Source organism: Cydia fagiglandana, chromosome 25 (genome assembly GCF_963556715.1).
Source record: "Cydia fagiglandana chromosome 25, ilCydFagi1.1, whole genome shotgun sequence".
NCBI lineage: Eukaryota > Metazoa > Arthropoda > Insecta > Lepidoptera > Tortricidae > Cydia > Cydia fagiglandana.
In genome coordinates, this window is record NC_085956.1 from 11,439,182 (window position 1) to 11,459,134 (window position 19,953).

At 41.1% G+C, this 19,953-nt stretch overlaps 1 protein-coding gene across 1 annotated transcript in view; it reads left to right on the top strand.

Moving 5' to 3' along the window:
• Nucleotides 1-226: 226 nt before the first annotated feature.
• The window catches only part of LOC134676870 (polypeptide N-acetylgalactosaminyltransferase 1-like), a 49,032-nt gene continuing 29,305 nt past the window's right edge, over nucleotides 227-19,953 (top strand). The window contains exons 1-7 of the mRNA XM_063535253.1: nucleotides 227-706; nucleotides 4,499-4,601; nucleotides 6,147-6,244; nucleotides 6,511-6,670; nucleotides 12,768-12,981; nucleotides 18,147-18,238; nucleotides 18,906-19,033. Coding sequence (XP_063391323.1) covers nucleotides 385-706; nucleotides 4,499-4,601; nucleotides 6,147-6,244; nucleotides 6,511-6,670; nucleotides 12,768-12,981; nucleotides 18,147-18,238; nucleotides 18,906-19,033 — 1,117 coding nt within the window. The 5' untranslated portion in view covers nucleotides 227-384. The remainder of the gene's footprint in view (nucleotides 707-4,498; nucleotides 4,602-6,146; nucleotides 6,245-6,510; nucleotides 6,671-12,767; nucleotides 12,982-18,146; nucleotides 18,239-18,905; nucleotides 19,034-19,953) is intronic.

A 19,953-nucleotide genomic window follows, 5' to 3' on the forward strand; every position in this document is an offset into this window, starting at 1 on the left:
TGTTTGCCTCTCTTTCTAACAAATATGGTGGTTATAAAACGAACCTATAATACAGGTACCTTATAATTATATATTTATACTACTTACTTTTATGTGTTTATGTAAAGTATATGTAAAGCAAAGTATATAATACTCACTAGGAGATGTAAAGTGTGCAAATCTTTAAAAAAAATACCTAAATAACTCTACCAAAAAATACTGAAAATCATTTCCGTTTTACACCGAAAAAAAAATGCAATAGGATTAGGCCGAATAGCATGTTTACAAACTCCTTTCCTGTTTAAAAAATCACAGCATAAACAAAACATGGCTAGCAAAACGTCAACGTCAAACTCGGGCGCTCGGCCGCTGGCGGCGGTCACGGAAACTTTGTTTTGAATTAAAATGTTCAAATTACCGTTAAGAAAATTGTATTTTCTAGTGAAGCTATGTTTTCTATTCGTGATAGTTTTAGTTACTTTGAGTTTATTCGAATACTGGCGCGGAGGAAGACGCGCTACGCGAGCGGTTATACTGGACCCCGAGGAGGATCTTTACGAGAGGCAGATCCTTGAGGATGAGGCTCGGATAATCCCTGGCTTGGGCGAGGGGGGCAAGCCTGCGTACCTCACCGGCGAGGACAAGCGCTTGGGAGAAGAAACGGAGAAGAAATACGCCGTTAACACTTACTTGAGCGATCGCATCGCCTACAACAGAACTTTAAAAGGTAAGCCATGTTTACATGCAAATTCCGGCCTATTTGCGAACATTCCCGTTAGTGTAAGCAGTTTGAATCGTTGTCTATATAGTTAGGAGTTATTATTACATAGTCAATAGGTAAAAAGTGAGCTACTGAAGCCATGTAAGAGTTAGTTGACAAGTAGAGCGTGAGAAGCTGGGAGCCGCATTACGTACAATACGAACGCGGCTTTATGAGATAAAAGATATTTTTTATAGCATTTTATTAGCTTATGTCTGTAGATTTGCTACTTTGGAGTATTATTTGCATGCACCTCAAATTTTATTATGCTTACAAGTAAAAATATCAGTAAACTTTGGTTTAAATTGTCTTTTGAAGACCCAAAATTTGTATCTTGAATCAGTATGTTCAGCTATTTGCTTAATAACAGTGAATTACTAATAGTAAGTATTAGTTACAATATCTGTATTGCTGATATTTCTGTTAGAAATACTTTTAAAAGTGTAATGTACTTGCATACATTGTACAAATAGAAGTTTATTACCGAAATAAGTAATAATTCGTAATGGTAGTTACCACAGAAAATTATAAAACAGTAGTGAAACTCTAAACAGTTGTTAGAAAACTGATTCATCCATTGACATAGATATCTAGAGACTGGCTTACGGGCAATAATAATAAGACATAATAGGGGCCAGTACAGCGGTGTCACACCACTACAACGCGATTGGTTGATGAGTTCGCATCACGCGCGCGATTGGTTGATGAATTCGTATCACGCGAGCTATTGGTCGCAACGAGTTGCATTAAATTACACGATTGGCTGGAATTCGTGAGTAACACCGCTGAACTAGTACCATTTTTAGTGCCCGTAGGGCCAGTCCTCAGATTACGTTAATCATTAATGTCCATTAATCGTTACGTTAATCCATTAACGATTAATGGATTCATCAACAATGATGTGAATGATGCAATATTACCAGATATTGTTACTTGCACGGTCAGCAGCAGAAGTTACTAAGCGGGTAAGGTGTTCAAAATGAAGTGAACACATCCTTATTGTTTAGGGAATAAGATTGAAGGTAATTTTGAACACCTCACCCGCTTTGTTACTGTTGCTGGTGACCGCACAATGATATATTCAATAGATTAAATCATAATTTAAGTTCATTTTGGATCTGTAGTTTTGTTTACATTTTAAAATCATCCAGTTGAGTTCACAAATATGTATACATTTCTTCAACACAATTGAATTATTGTATTTCTCAAGGAACAGTCTCGTGCTTCACTCACATCACTTTAATCTCATAACAAGCCTGAATAGTAGATTAAAAAGAAGAAAGAATGAAAATACGTTTAAGCCAGCAAAATAGTACAGGGATTGTTATGCCATTTATTGTTATGCCATTATGTTTCTTTTCTCTTAATGAATGTATTAATTATACAGGATATTGAGTCTTGGAGACCCTATACATCTCTAAGGATAATTTGATAAACTATATAATCTTATAGTTCTGACACCTAGAGACATTTACACCTCTAAATATTATAGATTTTTTTGTGTGTTTTGTATCTGTATTTTATATGTAATTCGACATTGAGAGACCATATACATCTCTTAGTAATTGTAATACGTTAGATTGAATTGTTAGTTTTATTTTATAAAATTGTTGATGTTATTATTTTTGCTTATATGTAAATTCAATGTTGACGTGTAAAAGTGCCCTTGGTGGCGTTGCTGAATAAATGTTGATGTTTGATGTTTAGATTTCTTGCAGAATTGGAAATCCTAAAAGACACCATACCTGTGTGTTAGACTTCTGTAGTAACATTCTCTGTGGCATGTATGCAATAATCAGTGTTATCAGCATGCTTGAATACCACCATACATCCAACCAACTGTGACTGCAAACCTTAATGTTTTACTCATTTACTCGCTGATTGCACCAACATTTTATACTTGTTATCAATTTGTTGCACATAGTTTACACTTCAAGGTTAATTCAATTCGATTTAATAATAAAATATTAAAAATATGACAAAAACATCTGTTTTTTAACAATGGGGGTCTACTGTCTACTGCAAAGTTCTGCCGCCAGAGTGCAGCACCAGTACTTATCATAAACCACTGTAAACTATAGAGTATTTTATAGTATAACATAGTAATGCCTTAAAAACAGTTTATTGACTAGTTTTCATAGAGAAACATGTGGAGAAACACGGTAACATTAGGTATATACACCGTGTTTTTTTTGTTTTCCGTTAATTTCAAGGGTGCTTTCTCAAAGACACCGATATTCTAATTAACTCCATTTCGGAGATAATCAATAATTTATTTTTTTCCTATAAGGCCTCTACAAGTGTGTACACTTGCCTTAGGGCCGGTTTACATATTGATTAGTGTTTAGAATGAGTTCATACATTTGCTACTAAACTTAAGTACAATCTCGGTCGATCGATGTTCGAAATGACATTGATATGATGTCACAGATTTCAATTGTTTGGTTGAGTTAAATGTAATGCCCGTGTTACAACAACGCTATATGCTACATTTAATTACTTTTTAAAATTATTTTTTTGTTTTAAAAAAATTAAATATTTTTTTTTTAAATTAACTATGCCATTTAGTTCTCTTAAACGTTCTTAATCATACCCCGAAGTTAACGGAATTCAATAAAAACACGGTGTATACAGTGAAACCTGGTTAAGTGGGACCTGGATAAGTGAGAAACCTCTATAGCTGGGACTCATGGTGCGGTCCCGACACTTTAGCACTGAATTACCTCTGTTAGTGAGATAAAACGAACCTCTATAACTGAGATTAGTTGTTGTGATTATATAGTTACATTTACCTCTATAATTGAGACAGAGAGTGTATTTTACCTCTTTTACTGAGACTATATTTATAAGATTACATTTTCTTTATTGTTTTTTTAGAATTTTATTTGAATTACCTCTGTATCTGAGATAACGTCAATCTATGACCTCTCTAACTTGGACTTTATTGATCTATTTCCGTATTCTTACTAACTCTTAGTCTATTGTGTCTAAACGACTTCAAGTTTCATTTAGTTAGTTTATGTAGTTAAAACTATCGAAACGAAAGCTGAAATCTTGATAAGGAACAAGAATAAACAAATTTTCATTTAATAAATCTCTAACCACCTTATTAACCATATACCTTATTAACCACCTCTATAACTGAGATATATCCTCTATTCTCACCTCTATTAATGGGACCCTCTGTAAATGAGACAGAAATTTATTTGTACCTGGCTAACTGAGAGCCTGGGTAAGTGGAAAACCTCTTTAAGTGAGACAAATCTGCTCGTCCCTTGAAGTCTCACTTATCCAGGTTTCACTGTATATATATAGGCCCCTGATGTAGCAGTAACACTTGCAAATGTTGTGTTCTACAACAAGAGGGAAATATAAAAGAACTAGCAACCCGGCCCGGCTTCGCACGGGTTCGAGAACCACTCTATAGGTGAAAACTGCATGAAAATCTGTTCAGTAATTTTTGAGTTTATCGCGAACAAACACACAACAGACAATAGCGGAAGGGGAGTTCGTTTTATAAGGTGTATTGATGCTTTAAGCTGAATGTATGTACAATCTTTAAATCCTGTTCAGAGCCCAATATATTTCTGATTGTATAGGGCAGGGCTCTCCAAACCCCGGCCCGCGGTCCAAATCCCCCCCCCCCCAAACCAGGCGCAATATGGCCCACAGGTAAAAAAGTTTGGAATTTTTATTGCACACAGTCAAAGAAAATTGTATAAATGTCGGACTTCATGGCTGGCGGTTATCTGTTTGCAGATTTCCGTAACCCGGCGTGCGAGCGCGTGACGTACGACGCGGAGCTGCCCTCCGCCTCCGTCATCATCATCTTCCACAACGAGCCGTACTCCGTCGTCATCAGGTAACTACTCGTATTTCCGTAACCCGGCGTGTGAGCGCGTGACGTACGACGCGGAGCTGCCCTCCGCCTCCGTCATCATCATCTTCCACAATGAGCCGTACTCCGTCGTCATCAGGTAACTACTCGTATTTCCGTAACCCGGCGTGCGAGCGCGTGACGTACGACGCGGAGCTGCCCTCCGCCTCCGTCATCATCATCTTCCACAATGAGCCGTACTCCGTCGTCATCAGGTAACTACTCGTATTTCCGTAACCCGGCGTGCGAGCGCGTGACGTACGACGCGGAGCTGCCCTCCGCCTCCGTCATCATCATCTTCCACAATGAGCCGTACTCCGTCGTCATCAGGTAACTACTCGTATTTCCGTAACCCGGCGTGCGAGCGCGTGACGTACGACGCGGAGCTGCCCTCCGCCTCCGTCATCATCATCGTCCACAATGAGCCGTACTCCGTCGTCATCAGGTAACTACTCGTATTTCCGTAACCCGGCGTGCGAGCGCATGACGTACGACGCGGAGCTGCCCTCCGCCTCCGTCATCATCATCTTCCACAATGAGCCGTACTCCGTCGTCATCAGGTAACTACTCGTATTTCCGTAACCCGGCGTGCGAGCGCATGACGTACGACGCGGAGCTGCCCTCCGCCTCCGTCATCATCATCTTCCACAATGAGCCGTACTCCGTCGTCATCAGGTAACTACTCGTATTTCCGTAACCCGGCGTGCGAGCGCATGACGTACGACGCGGAGCTGCCCTCCGCCTCCGTCATCATCATCTTCCACAATGAGCCGTACTCCGTCGTCATCAGGTAACTACTCGTATTTCCGTAACCCGGCGTGCGAGCGCGTGACGTACGACGCGGAGCTGCCCTCCGCCTCCGTCATCATCATCTTCCACAATGAGCCGTACTCCGTCGTCATCAGGTAACTACTCGTATTCCCGTAACCCGGCGTGCGAGCGCGTGACGTACGACGCGGAGCTGCCCTCCGCCTCCGTCATCATCATCTTCCACAACGAGCCCTACTCCGTCGTCATCAGGTAACTACTCGTATTTACCTTGGAAGTTTAATATTGCATTAACTACAACGCAGTACTACGACTACTAAGGAAAAGCTTCCTAAGACTACGACTAATCTTTCATACCTATTGTTTTTCCCGGAAATTAGTCCTCTAAAGTGTCATTCTATGGAACTTGCTAACTATGTAAACAAGTCGCTAGTAAATTCATCATTCAGAGACAATTTCAATATGGCGGTTTGATTACATAGCAAGATCCATAGAATGACACTAGGTTATAGGATGCAAGCGACTGGCATCGGCAGGGCGACGAGCGGCAAATTAAGGCTCTCGACCAAATGTATGGACTGGGCCTCGACCGTCATTTTTTTGTTGTGTTGTGGGTAGGATAGGGGGCTGACAAATAGACATCTGATCTACCCAATCTGTCGCTATAAGTTTGGTGGCATTGGAATGTCGAATAACCCTTGATAATGCAGTTGGTGTAAAATGTACAAGGCGTGTAGTCACAGCCAGTATTGTCTGTTACAGAACCATATGGAGCGTCCTCAACACGGCGCGGCGCGACCAGCCGTGGCATCGCCGCGCCAACTACCTGGAGCGCGGCACGGGGCGCATCATGAAACTCGGTAATTAATAGTTAGATTGTTAACCAACAGATGAAAGAGAAGACAACCATTGCACTCACGATATTTCGGCGATCGAGCTAATGTAGGAAGTGCCGATTCGAGGGTGATATGGCTGCTTTTCCGCTTTCACTCGAATTATACACTTAACTTATCACCGAACTGTTATAATACGGAGATTTTATGTCAATGCATTCTACTTCTTATTTCAACCTTAGGCTATTGGCTGACATTTAGCCATGTTAATAATTTTACGCGTTATTATCCAGGTTACCCCGGTCAACCCGAGGACTCGGAGCACGTGTACCTGAAGGAGATCATCCTAGTGGACGACAACTCCACCCTCCCCGAGCTGCGCGGCAAGCTCGCGCGCTACATCGGCACCAGGCTGCCCCCCGACATGGTCCGCGTGCTGCGCCTCCCTGACAGGTAACAACCAACTAGGACAACTCCCCCCTCCCCGAGCTGCGCGGCCAGCTGGCGCGCTACATCGGCACCAGGCTGCCCCCCGACATGGTCCGCGTGCTGCGCCTCCCTGACAGGTAACAACCAACTAGGACAACTCCCCCCTCCCCGAGCTGCGCGGCCAGCTGGCGCGCTACATCGGCACCAGGCTGCCCCCCGACATGGTCCACGTGCTGCGCCTCCCTGACAGGTAACAACCAACTAGGACAACTCCCCCCTCCCCGAGCTGCGCGGCCAGCTGGCGCGCTACATCGGCACCAGGCTGCCCCCCGACATGGTCCGCGTGCTGCGCCTCCCTGACAGGTAACAACCAACTAGGACAACTCCCCCCTCCCCGAGCTGCGCGGCCAGCTGGCGCGCTACATCGGCACCAGGCTGCCCCCCGACATGGTCCGCGTGCTGCGCCTCCCTGACAGGTAACAACCAACTAGACTATTGGAGCTACAAGTTACACCCGTGATACGTTGTCGCTCGAACGAAGAGAGATTACCTATATTTAACTCTTTGGTTGCGATTGTCTTGAACTACACATCGTCGAAGACAAGTTTACCAAGATTCGTATTCGTTCTGTCGCTGATTGATTCCAACGCCATCTAACGTGCAGTAGCGATACTAGGTGCAGTAGCGTACCGTGCTACTCAAATAATTACACGTGTCCAGCTAAATTTTATCCATTTGGAACCTACCTTGTGTACAGTAGTTACATTTCATAATATTTATAATCCACGCCCAAACAAAGCACACATACTAACCGCGCGTAGCGTAGCGTATTCGAAACTTACAAATTCCTACTCGATATACTCGTATAAGTATTATCTTAGTATTATAGATTAGGCCTGCCACGATCTCACAACGACGACCCAACGACTTCTCATCCATCAGGATTCCCAACACCAATCTTTTCCCTCGGAACAATCCATGCAAATTATTTTCAACTCGCGATTCTGTCTGTAAAAAGATTTATGAGAATCTTCGCGCTCTATCGTATTCAGGCTAAGGTTACAATATTTATCTGTCCAAATTGTTTTAAATTTCATTCGTGTTCTGCCAAAATAATTTAAAATAGTATCAAATCTAACAGTCGACTTGATTCGATTGATTACAACGCCACCTATGGACGGATAGCTGAACTTGTTCAGGTTAGGGTTGACGCGAGCCCGGCACGCGGGCGCGGGCGCCGCCTCGGGCGACGCGCTGGTGTTCCTGGACTCCCACTGCGAGGGCGACCACGACTGGCTGCGGCCGCTGCTGCAGAGGATCAAGGACAGCCCCAACTCTGTCCTCGTGCCCATGATCGACGTTCTAATGAAGGACACGTTGACGTACATAAGTGGCGGCCATCTAGACTACAAGGTGAAGGCTCCACTCACTTCGGTCTACTTTCTCCCGTAGTTAGGGTTTCGATTGGTGTCGATCATTGTAGTGGAGCCATTTACATTTAAATGTTAGTACTCGAACTCTCATTTACATGGCCATATCATTTTTTTTATATTTATCATTTGAAATTAATACTAAACATGGCAACACTTGATTAAAATTTTGTTTACGATTTTTTAAATATAATTAGTAATCTAAATGTAGCGGCCACAAAATATTACACACACGCACTGTCTCTGGATAATAATAATAAATATATGACTTTAAACACATGTTTAAATTATTGTAATTTCTCATCAAATAATACTGATATGATTTCAACAGTATTTAAATAAAAATAAATAAACAAATAATATATTTATATAAATAGTATATGGGACATCTTACCTACACAGATCAACCTAGCCCAGCACAAAACTAAGCAAAGCTTGTAACTATGGGTGCTAGGTGACGATATACATACAAACTTATAAAGATAAATACATACTTATATACTTAGGAAACACCCATTACTCAGGAACATATATTTGTGTTCATCACACACATAAATGCCCTTACCGGGATTCGAACCCAGGACCATCACAGGCAGGGTCCCTAGTGTCACTACCCACTAGGCCGGACCGGTCGCTAAACACAGTACATTTACACAGTATAACAATATTTCTGGTTGTTTTAGCAAAGTCTGTAACTATTCTTTTTTTTTTATTCCTCTTTTTAATTTTTTACGATTTCCAGAAGATTTTAGCTTTTTCTGTTGAGCTCCGCGTGTAGGGGAGACCGAGGTGAGTTGTGACAGAGGAGAGTTGATACATTGTCGATTTTTTGGAATCTATTAACAAATAACAAAAAACTAGGTCGCAATAGCGCGCGTTTGTTAGTTCAAGTTGCGAGCTAACAAACGCACACCGTTGCGAGCTCACTAACACTAACAGTTATTAGATTCCAAAAAATCGACAATGTCACAACTCTCCTCTGTCACAACTCACCTCGGTCTCCTAATTGAGTAAATAAGTAAATACTTTATTGTATGAAAAGAAAGGAATATTGGTTGCATTCGGATAAAACATAAATATATAGTTTCTTCCAGTTAACCTGTAACTAAAGGCGAGGCGTGTCAGGCAAGTCAGCGCAGGAGCCGTAAAAAACCTATCCCGATACCAACGATACAAATCAACACCAACAACTGACGAAAGAAAATTATCATCGACAGAACTCACATTAATTTTTTGGATATTATAAATCGTAAAAAAAAACCTCTTCTAAAAAAACCTTTTCCGTTTTGAAAAAAGTGACTAAGTATGTCTCATTTTAGTGAATTAGAATGTGTAAGGATAGTGGAAGTCCGTTGTCAATATCGGCGCCACCTATCGTCAAGCGGCCGCCCTGCGCAGGTGGGGGCTGACGCGCGCGCGGCTGGCGGGCGCCGGCGCGGCGCTGGGGGCCGCGCTGGTGTTCCTGGACGCGCACTGCGAGGGGGACCGCGACTGGCTGCGGCCGCTCCTCTCCAGGCTCAAGCGCAGCCCCCGCTCGGTGCTCGCGCCCGACATCGACGTCATACACGTTAACACCCTCGAGTATAACCCCCTCGACCGATATACGTTTCAGGTGATTTCGACGTGAGCTTATTGTTTGGGGGCGGTTTGGTAGGGTGAACTAATTATTTCATCAGTATTAGGTGTGTCTCATTTAGATCTATATTTCTCTAATGTGCATCGTATAAAATCGATTTTTTCTTATATGTTTTATATTTCGACTCCTTACACTTACATGCTGTACGTTTATAAACAAATTAGAACATTTTAGAATTAAAACTCTCCTTAAACTTAATAATTAGGTCAGGCGACGAAACGGTATAGAGGGAAATGCTTGGAACACAATTTTTGACTCCGTAACTTTGTTTGGACTAGTTAGGAGGTGAACATATCAAGAGTCCTCGGCCGTAGCTCTTGAGCCGGGGGGAAGAGGGGGGTTTGAAGGTTACATTTTTCGGTTTTTGCTAGGGCACATCTGGTGGCTGCTAGGGCTTGAACCCCTGGGCAGGGCCGGGGTTTGGAGAGCCCTGGCCTAGATTTTTTACACCGCCACCTATAGACGAATCGCTGAACCTGTCCAGGTTAGGGTTAACAAGAGCCCGCTACGCCGGCTCGGGCGCCGCCACGGGCGACGTCCTCGTCTTCCTGGACAGCCACTGCGAGGGCGACCACGACTGGCTGCGGCCGCTGCTGCACAGGATCAAACACAGTCCGCGCTCGGTCCTCGTGCCTCTCATCGACACCATCAAGACTGACACGTTCGCGTACAGGGCGGGGGATCTCGACAAGTTTCCCGTGTCGGTAAACAATGTGTTGCCTTCTACTTATCCATTTGATAATTGTCGCCGGACATTGATCAATCGCTCTAAGGTAGAAGTGCTAGTGCTCGACGCTGCACTAGTATTCGACATGGGCACTTTTTTGTCACGTTTTTGCGCTTGTAGGCTGTTTTTTTTGTAATATAACAAGTGTGACAACATACAGGATAACATTTCGGAAGAGCGAAATAGTACATTTCGATGCTAGTGCGGAAGGTATGTCATTACTTCACGAGTACCGAGATAGCAAGACTCGGGACGAGTGAAGAATGACATTTCCGCACGTGTATCGAACGACGTTTTTTAATACAGTTGCGAAAAAATAAGAAAAACATTGTTAATCGTACACTAAACAAAAGTGGTAACAGTGACAGCTCGGTTAGACGTCGTCTTTAAGTATATTATATCTATGGGCGTTTGACAGCTATTCCGTTCCATTCAGTCAACTTATTAAGAACGGAATTTTCAATATTGAATATTAAAAATTAAACGTGTTATAATGATGAAGAGGTAAGTAATTAAATATGAAATATGTAATATTTTTCGTATTCTTACATTAACGGTAGGTTTTTATGCTGATTACGACGTTTAAAGGAAACTAATATTAACACTCATCAATAAGTAGTCGTGAATTGGAACAAGTATAAATTTAAAAAAATTGGAAAAGTAAAAAGCACTAGTTCGAGATAACCAACTTTCCGCACGCTAAACAGCTACGTAAAGTAGCACTTTTTGAGCAACTGTATTAAAAATGTATTTTTTGCTTTAAACATGATCGCTTGTGGGAATAAATATGGACAAAATGCTGGTGACAATACTCAGCGTCCACGTTTGTGCGCTTCGCGTTCATTTATTTATTTTGTTTATTGAGAAAAAACAGACAGACTGATAATACAAAAAAGACTTTATTGTTTATACATTAATAAGTGCATGCTACACCCTGAGATTATTCCCACTAAGATTTATAAACCGAGAATATTCTTGTGAATAAGAAGTAGAAACTGACGATAATCATGGCAGTTACAGTGCTGAAGCGGTATCATGGTCGCATTTTTAAAATCTGTCATGCCGTGCGTCACTTTCGCATTTACATACTTGTTAGAACGTGACAGCCATGGTGACAAATGATAAATGGTAGTTTTTAGAATGCCTTATATAGTTTGTCATTGACACGACACCATTAAGCTTCTTTGAAAGCTTCATTATTATGAATGAGCTGTTGTCCGTCCGTCCAAGAACTCAATGTCGCTGCCTTTGAATTCTCTTCATTGATATTAGGTACTTTATTCTTGATGATTATTTCGTCACGGAATGTGAACACTGAATCAAAATTCACTATTTCAACATCAGATCCTTTCTATCATCAATATCTGTATTTCTCTCTCTTCCCACTTCCCAGTCGGTTACTTCTGAGTTCTGACAGAGTAGTGATTGTTCGTCATTCATACATATATGCAGCCGCAGCTCTCACTATGTTTCTGCATCCATATTTACATTACATCTTTTGTACATTTGCACAAAAGATCCCTATGGGTCGAAGTGTATCTGCAAGGGCCCCCGAAAACAATAAGATAGGATCCATATTTACATGGTGTTAAAACACTTGACGAGACTCGATTTGATAGTGTCATTCCTCTTGTTCAAGGGACACACCACACGATCAGTTGCCATTCACTTACCTACCATAAACACGCGATATAATAGAATGGTATTTTCTTTATCGACAGTCTGAAATAGCGCTGAATGATTTGTTAGATGTATTTTCCGATATTTTTTTTTTCTTGTATAATAAATTCCGATCGTCTTTTTTCCCTTTCGCACATATAAATTTTAACAATAGTGTTTACATTACATACCGTCGGGTGACAAACAAAAGTCACTAACTAACACCATTGAAATTATTGGACAATAAACCGTGTTACAAGTGTAATAAAGTGCAATATTACTTTAATTTGTTGATAGTACTTAGTGACTTTTGCTTGTCACCCGACTATACATTCTCAGTCAGTCGTGTCGTGATGACGGCAGAGCGTTCGGAATAGTTTTAAAAATAATTATTGATTGCAACGACATCTGTTGTCGGATAGTGGTACTTGTGTCATTAATTAATCAATGCCATGTTAATTATTATTCGTGTCGCTACGCCAATGATAAAATTCCATTAGGTTCATCAAGTTAACGTCACTGCATGTTAATAAATATTCTTCAGTCTGTAGGTAGTATCAAATAAGTATATTAAGAATGGGTCACTCACGTAAGCAGGTAGTATCCCCACATTACAAACTAGAATTGATTTCAACGCCACCTATCGACCAACGTCCGTCCTTGCTCCAGGATAGGGCTGACGCGCGCGCGGCTGGCGGGCGCGCGCTACGCCGCCGGCGACGTGCTGATCTTCCTGGACTCGCACTGCGAAGGCGTCGCCGACTGGATGCGGCCCATGCTGCAGCGACTCAAGGACGCGCCCACGGCCGTCGTCATGCCCATCATAGACGTGATCGACCACAACGACTTCCTATATAGCGTGCAGAGCCCCGCCTTCTTTCAGGTTGGCGGGTTAACTGGGTTTATGGTTCTGCACTTGTACACTTAGACCCACTAGCGACACCTGTGTGAAATACATGTGATGTTCACTGTTTTACAATCATTGCACACGTTTGGTTTTTTAGCACGTTTGACTAGATCGTTCCTTTTGCACTTTGATACAAGTACTGCTATCCGGTTACTTGTAGTTGATTTTATTCGGTCTATTAGGCTATAGGTATAAATGTAGGCTATTTTAACTACCTTTTTATTTGGCTATCACGTTTCTAGGGGGGTGTAATGTGGGAGTGGAATTTATCAGGTGACAAAGAATTCACCGTTATTAGCACATATTTTTAGAAAGACGTCACCTTCTGAGGTATCTTATTCTTATCTTATTCTGGTGTATCTTGTCTTTATCACTTGATAAACGTAAGTTTGTTTTATATACCTACTGTCACCGCTATCCGTTGTTTTTATCGCACTGGCGCAGTCGGTAGGATCTCATATATAAGATTAAAATTGCACTTTCAATTCTTGTGTTTTCTTTTTATTATACAGGGTGTGTCTGACCATGGGGCTTTAAATTCAGGGCTCGATTCCACTCGCTAAACTGAGCTACTTTTATTATGGCACCAACCCCGAAATCCCGAAAAAAATTTTTACTTTTTCATACATTTTGGCTGATCAGATGTCGACGCTTTCTATGGAACAGCCAAAAATTTTTCCCCGATTTTAGGGTTGGTCCCATAGTAAAAGTAGCTCAGTTTAGCGAGTAAAATCAAGCCCTGGATTTAAAGCCCCATGGTCAGACACACCATGTATAGATGTCGATTATTTAGCACTATGGTTAGGGACACATACATACCTACACAGTACACGCACACTACTTGTAAATATATATATATCTCACTGTTTTCATCATTCATAATTACTAGCTGTGTGTTCTGTTATTGGTACCGTGGGCAAGTTTTGTGTTTTTGTGTGAATTTTGATTTTCTATCATTTCACGTAGGTAGTGGTTTCAAATCTTGATTTAAGTATAAAATATCCTTATTTTATTAATATCACTTTCTCACCATTATCTTTATTAGTTGTGGGATCTACGGGACTACGGAAAACAACAAAAAAACTACCGGGATATTAGGGTACGAATATGAACGATCTTGGTAACACCAATGTATTTTTTAAAAGTATTCCATTTATTTTGTACGGAATTATTTTGTTCTATTAATATTGAACACTGTAGTACTTTTGTATTCATTCGTAACACGCCTCTTTCTGTGGTTAAAATTATAAAATAGTGTTTCTTTTATTATGATTGTTAGTGATTGCATTACAATTAAAATTAGCAATTTTTTATAATGATTTATTGACTATAGGGCGCATTTTATGCACCTCTGACAGTTTCAACGAAAAAAAACGAGAGCGTGAGAGAGTGACACAGAATCGAGAGATATGCATTATGCATACCGGAGGCTACGCTTAATATCAACACACCTTATTAAAAGATATTTCAGGCATCTCATGCTAATAGTGGAATTGTATGCTACCTCGGTCGGAACCCGACTATTCTGAGCGGATTTTCGTAAAATGTTTTGGATTGCTGTTGTTGGCTTATGCTTGCTTGGCCGATATTTCCCTGGCTCATATTTTGATAATGGTTACATAAAAATAATGTAGCCTACCGACAGTAAAAAGCTGTACCGATCTCAGGCAGGGTCTGATGAGAGCCCGCGTGACGGGCGCGCGCGCGGCACGAGGAGACGTGCTAGTGTTCCTCGACGCGCACTGCGAGGCCGAGAGTGATTGGCTGCGGCCGCTGCTGCAGCGCATCCGGCACAAGCGAGATGCAGTGCCCACGCCAGTCATCGACGTCGTCGACCAGACCACCTTCCATCTCGACGGGGAAGACCCTATTCAGGTGTGGAGTGCGAACACAGCGGTGTGGCATACGGCGAAGAAAGCAAATATAACTTACCTACTAACAATAACTTACAATATAAGTTCTGATAATGGTACATTCCAGTCGAGAACTGGAAAGACCCTATTCATGTGTGGCATGCGGCAAGGAAAGAGTTGCCTTACTGACAAATAACGGGTTCAGGTGTGGCATGTGAAAAAAGCTTGAAAATGCAAGAATACATCGGTAACACATCGGCGGAGAATGGCGTACTAAAAATGAATGCGAGCATGCTAGTTAACGGGAATATTGAGCATCGCAATAGTGTATGGTAGTGGTGAGGAGGGAGTACCATCGATTACGACCTAATGGTGTGGTGCACGAGAACGCAGGAATATGGAAGATGCTTTAAGTACTAACATACCGCGCGTAGTATAGAGCAATATAACTGACATAGCCCAGGTTATAAGTGGCTGTATATTGAAATGAAACATCCTAATGAATCATAGAATAATGATCACGAATTTATGATGGTATTAAGGAAGATATCTGAGATCCACTATCTTCGATTATTTTATGCTATTGCGATAGATGCCGTATAAGAGAGTGGTTTGTATAAATGTATTGGACTTAATGCGGAAATTATACTAACGTGTATTTATTGATTAATGAAGCATGTCATTAGGTGAAGGGTAAGCAACATACTGCACTACGATGGCTAATAATAATAACCTTCTGCCAGTATGGGCACAGAAGTCAGGAGTTGATAATTTTACCTGTTCAGAAATGTACGTAGTAGTAATAAATAATAATTCATTTTGGTGATGGATTGGATAACATTCCTCATTGTGCTCAACGCATGTAGAGTTACTGACTTAACAAGATTATTTTCTTAAAAATAGGTACAGTCAATTGTAAAATATGAGTGTAGCTAACTTATTCAAAAATATGTCCCATAGTTCTTAATTCGATGATTTGTGCACCCTTATTTTGACAGTTTATTACATTTTATTTATTTATTGATTAAATTATAAAATATACTTTTTAATAAAAAAAAATCTCAGAATGCTTTTATCAGATAAATAGTGGTTCAAGCAACGAGTTGTACAGCCAAGCCTTCAGGTAAGGCCTGATTCGAAACAAATTTGACAAATTCAGAGTGATTTTTCTTGGATATTTTCTAGCTTACTTTATATATACACTACGACATTATAATTATCAGAATCACAAAATTATTATACCAAAAAAATTTTTTTTTATCAATTCTAAGATGATCAAAAAAATCAAATAAACGCCGCCGTCTTTTTAATTAGGCGCCAAATTGCTGTCAAAAACTTGATAAGTATGGAAGAAACTTGCACATAACTAATTTCCAACATAACCTGTTACCTAATATTATACCAATACTGAAAGGTAATTTCATTGCAATATCCATGAAACAATGAGGATCTAGACATATCTTCAAATATCTGGCGTATCAGGAATTTCGTCGATGTGGTGTCAGTTACCGGGCATTGGTTACTTTTCGACAGAGAAATCGACACCAACATCACTAAAAGAAACGGTTCGCAGCTTTAGTTTAATAATGCGGATTTCCAATATTACTTTGATAATATTTGGAGATGATCCACGATGTTTATGAGGCAATCAGCATGCTTAAGCCAGTACCCTCGAAATCGGACCAAAACACTTGATTCAACAAAGTCCCACAGTATTGACCTATTGAACGGTATGGAGTGGAGTGTCCAAGGAATTAGTTCGTTAAAACAACAAAAACTATATGCAATATAATATTTCAAAATAAACATTGTTCTTGATAGGACTCAAACTAAGAAACTGTCAAAAAACACTGTCGGATGTATGATGGAGGGCATACAACAAAACTAACGACAGGAGCGGGAAGAAATGGAAAATGATGAATTTACTTATAAATAACAATTTTTAAACAAATTTTCAATAAATTATGGAAAAACAAATCTTGATTCAGCTAGCTTCAGTACCATTAATAGGGTTTTCAATTTGGCAGATTGAATTCGAATCAGGCCTTATTTAGTCCGCCATTTGTACCTTAATGTATTGTGCACTAAAGAATAAAATAAAAATAAGCAGCAGCATGAATACGACCTGTAGGACACCAAAACATCCGTCACCGGTGTCCATATATATGCATCCTGTATAGCTTTCTCTTACTTCACTTACCTACTTTCAATTAAACTAATAGTTTATGTTTGCGGAAATCTGTTTCAACACTTCACAGTTTATTAAATATTGTCAGTTTTCATTTACCTTATTCACTAACAGAAGGCATATACAAAATTGATAACTCTATAAATAACATAACGCTCAATATTAGACGACAGAAACATGTTATATTTTCAGAATTTTGGCTAATATTGGATAAAATTGCATGAGTTCGATTTTGTATACCCTTTGTTGTGTCTATTATACTATTGGTGGTAGCTAGTTCATCTATTAGTGTAGAGATAGTGTCACTAACAGTTAGTTATTTCCTGTAGTGTAGTGGGTACGGTAACTAATTACTATTTAGATTGTTTGCAGTAAAACTTATATATTTATGGATCGGTTGGTTTGGTTATTTCTAGCTTAGGTATGTAATATAATAAATCGGGCCCAAAATCAGTCCAAAACCTACTACTGCCTTGCTAAGCCGAGTGGCGCTATCTCAAAGAATAATGCATTGCTAATTTATACTTTAGTTTCTATAACTGAGAATTTCATTTTCAAAATCATTTGAGATAGCGCTTTTCGGATTAGGAGGGCAGAATAGGTACTTACCTAAAGCTACTTTTCGGCCCTTAACATACAGTTATTTTCATGGTTCGAGTTTCACGCGTTGAATAGAGCGCCTTGTATCTATGGACCTTAGTGGCCTGAAAATAAATACTTCGATTGATTGATTGATATACAATTATCGCACTTTGATATACATGGTGTGTCTGACCATGGGGCTTTAAATCCAGGGCTTGATTTTACTCGCTAAACTGAGCTACTTTTACTATGGGACCAACCCTAAAATCGGGGAATTTTTTTTGGCTTTTCCATAGAAAACGTCGACATCTGATGAGCCAAAATGTATGAAAAAGTAAAAAAAAAATTCGGGATTTCGGGGTTGGTGCCATAATAAAAGTAGCTCAGTTTAGCGAGTAGAATCGAGCCCTGGATTTAAAGCCCCAAGGTCAGACACACCCTGTATATTTTTCTCTCGTCGCATGAACTCGTGCCACGTGAAACCCCTAATGAGGATATTGCAATATGCGTATGCGCAGGTGGGCGGGTTCACGTTCGTGGGGCACTTCACGTGGATCGACGTCCCGGAGCGGGAGAAGAAGCGGCGCGGCTCCGACATCGCCCCCACCTGGTCAGTCACCCTGCACGACTTAGGGCCACTCGCACCATCCACTAACCCGGGGTTAACCGGCTAAACCATGGAGTTACCATGCTTACCAGTACAATTTGACACTGTGTTAACAGTTTAACTGATTAGGCCCGCGGGTTAGTGAAATGGTGCAAGTGGGCCTTACTAATGGCGCTGTGAGCTTGAAACTTCGCAGTTCCGGCATTTAAAAAAAACCTGATTATAAAATTTGAAGAGAATCGTAGAAGAGAAAAGCCGGACATTTGGACATACTCGTACGGACGGAAGCATCTCGCTGGCCTAATATTACAGGGTTCTATGTTACATTCTCAAGATAGTTGAAATTTGACTTAATGTCACTATGACAATGTTCAGATTTCAGTTTGATAAAAGTGAAACATAGAACCCTGTAATATTGGGCCAGCGATTTGTGCCCGACGTAGAAAGAGGATGCTTCTAGCTGGCTCCATGGACGATATTAACTATATAAATCAACCGGGAGACTCAAATATATTAACATATTTTACTTCCACTGACTGAGAAGAGTGGCGATTACTCCACCGACAAAATCATAGCTCTTAAATAATGATGACTTTCACTGACATAATCCGTCCGTATCCTCAAAACGGCAACATGTCGGGCGATGACTCGACTCGTCACAATATTCCAGGTCGCCGACGATGGCGGGCGGGCTGTTCGCGATCCGGCGGGAGTACTACTGGGAGCTGGGGGCCTACGACGAGCAGATGGCCGGCTGGGGCGGCGAGAACCTCGAGATGAGCTTCCGCATCTGGCAGTGTGAGTCTTGTCCTGTTCCATGGTATAATAATATACTCCGCCTGGTACTCTCTTCCCGTCTTTTCTAGGTCACCTGACTGACACAAGCCTAGGTCATCATGCGACAGCGCTATATATGATAATATGCGATGGCGCTATATATAGCGGCCATGTTATTGTGACGTAGGCTTCTGTCACTCTGGGAACCATGTTTTATTAGACTATGTCCTGTTCTTTACTAAATGACTAAAGGTTCGGCCACACCGCCGCTCAAGAAACGGCGTCGGAATGGAATCGCGGTGTCATGCCGTAAGCGTACCGCTTTATTGCGTGCCCTCCACACCGCTGCTTGAAATATCCTGACGGTGCGGAATCGCAGTGACGTGCCGTAGACTTTACGACTACACTTAGAGCATAAGACAAAATCGTCACAATTACGGCACGTCACTCGTTTCTGCACCGTTGTGTTTAAAGATGTGTTTAAAAACTAATAAATGTGTGTGTAACTAGTGTCTAGCCATCACGTATCGCATATCTAATCAAAGGTCACTTTATACTTCACGCGCGACTTGACGTATGAAGTCGATCAAGGGGGCGATTTTTGAATTTCGTCACTCGAAAATCGGTGGAAAACGGCGAAATACAAATTTTTAAAATACGAGCGATCGAAATTTGGAATCTAGTGGTATTGACCACTCGATTTTAATTCTATTAGTAGAATTTAAACGCCTAGTAGTGGAGACATCATTTAACAAAATACACGAAATCGAGTGGTCGAATTTCAAAAATCGGCCCCCAAGTCATATACCAAGAAGAGATAGTACAGCTAATAACTTGACTAAACTTGACGTATTAAGGTCTCCGCTCTAACGCACGATAGCGTAATATGCGATGCGACGACGTCGTATTCTCTTACGATTGGACCCGCCCGTACTGCACGG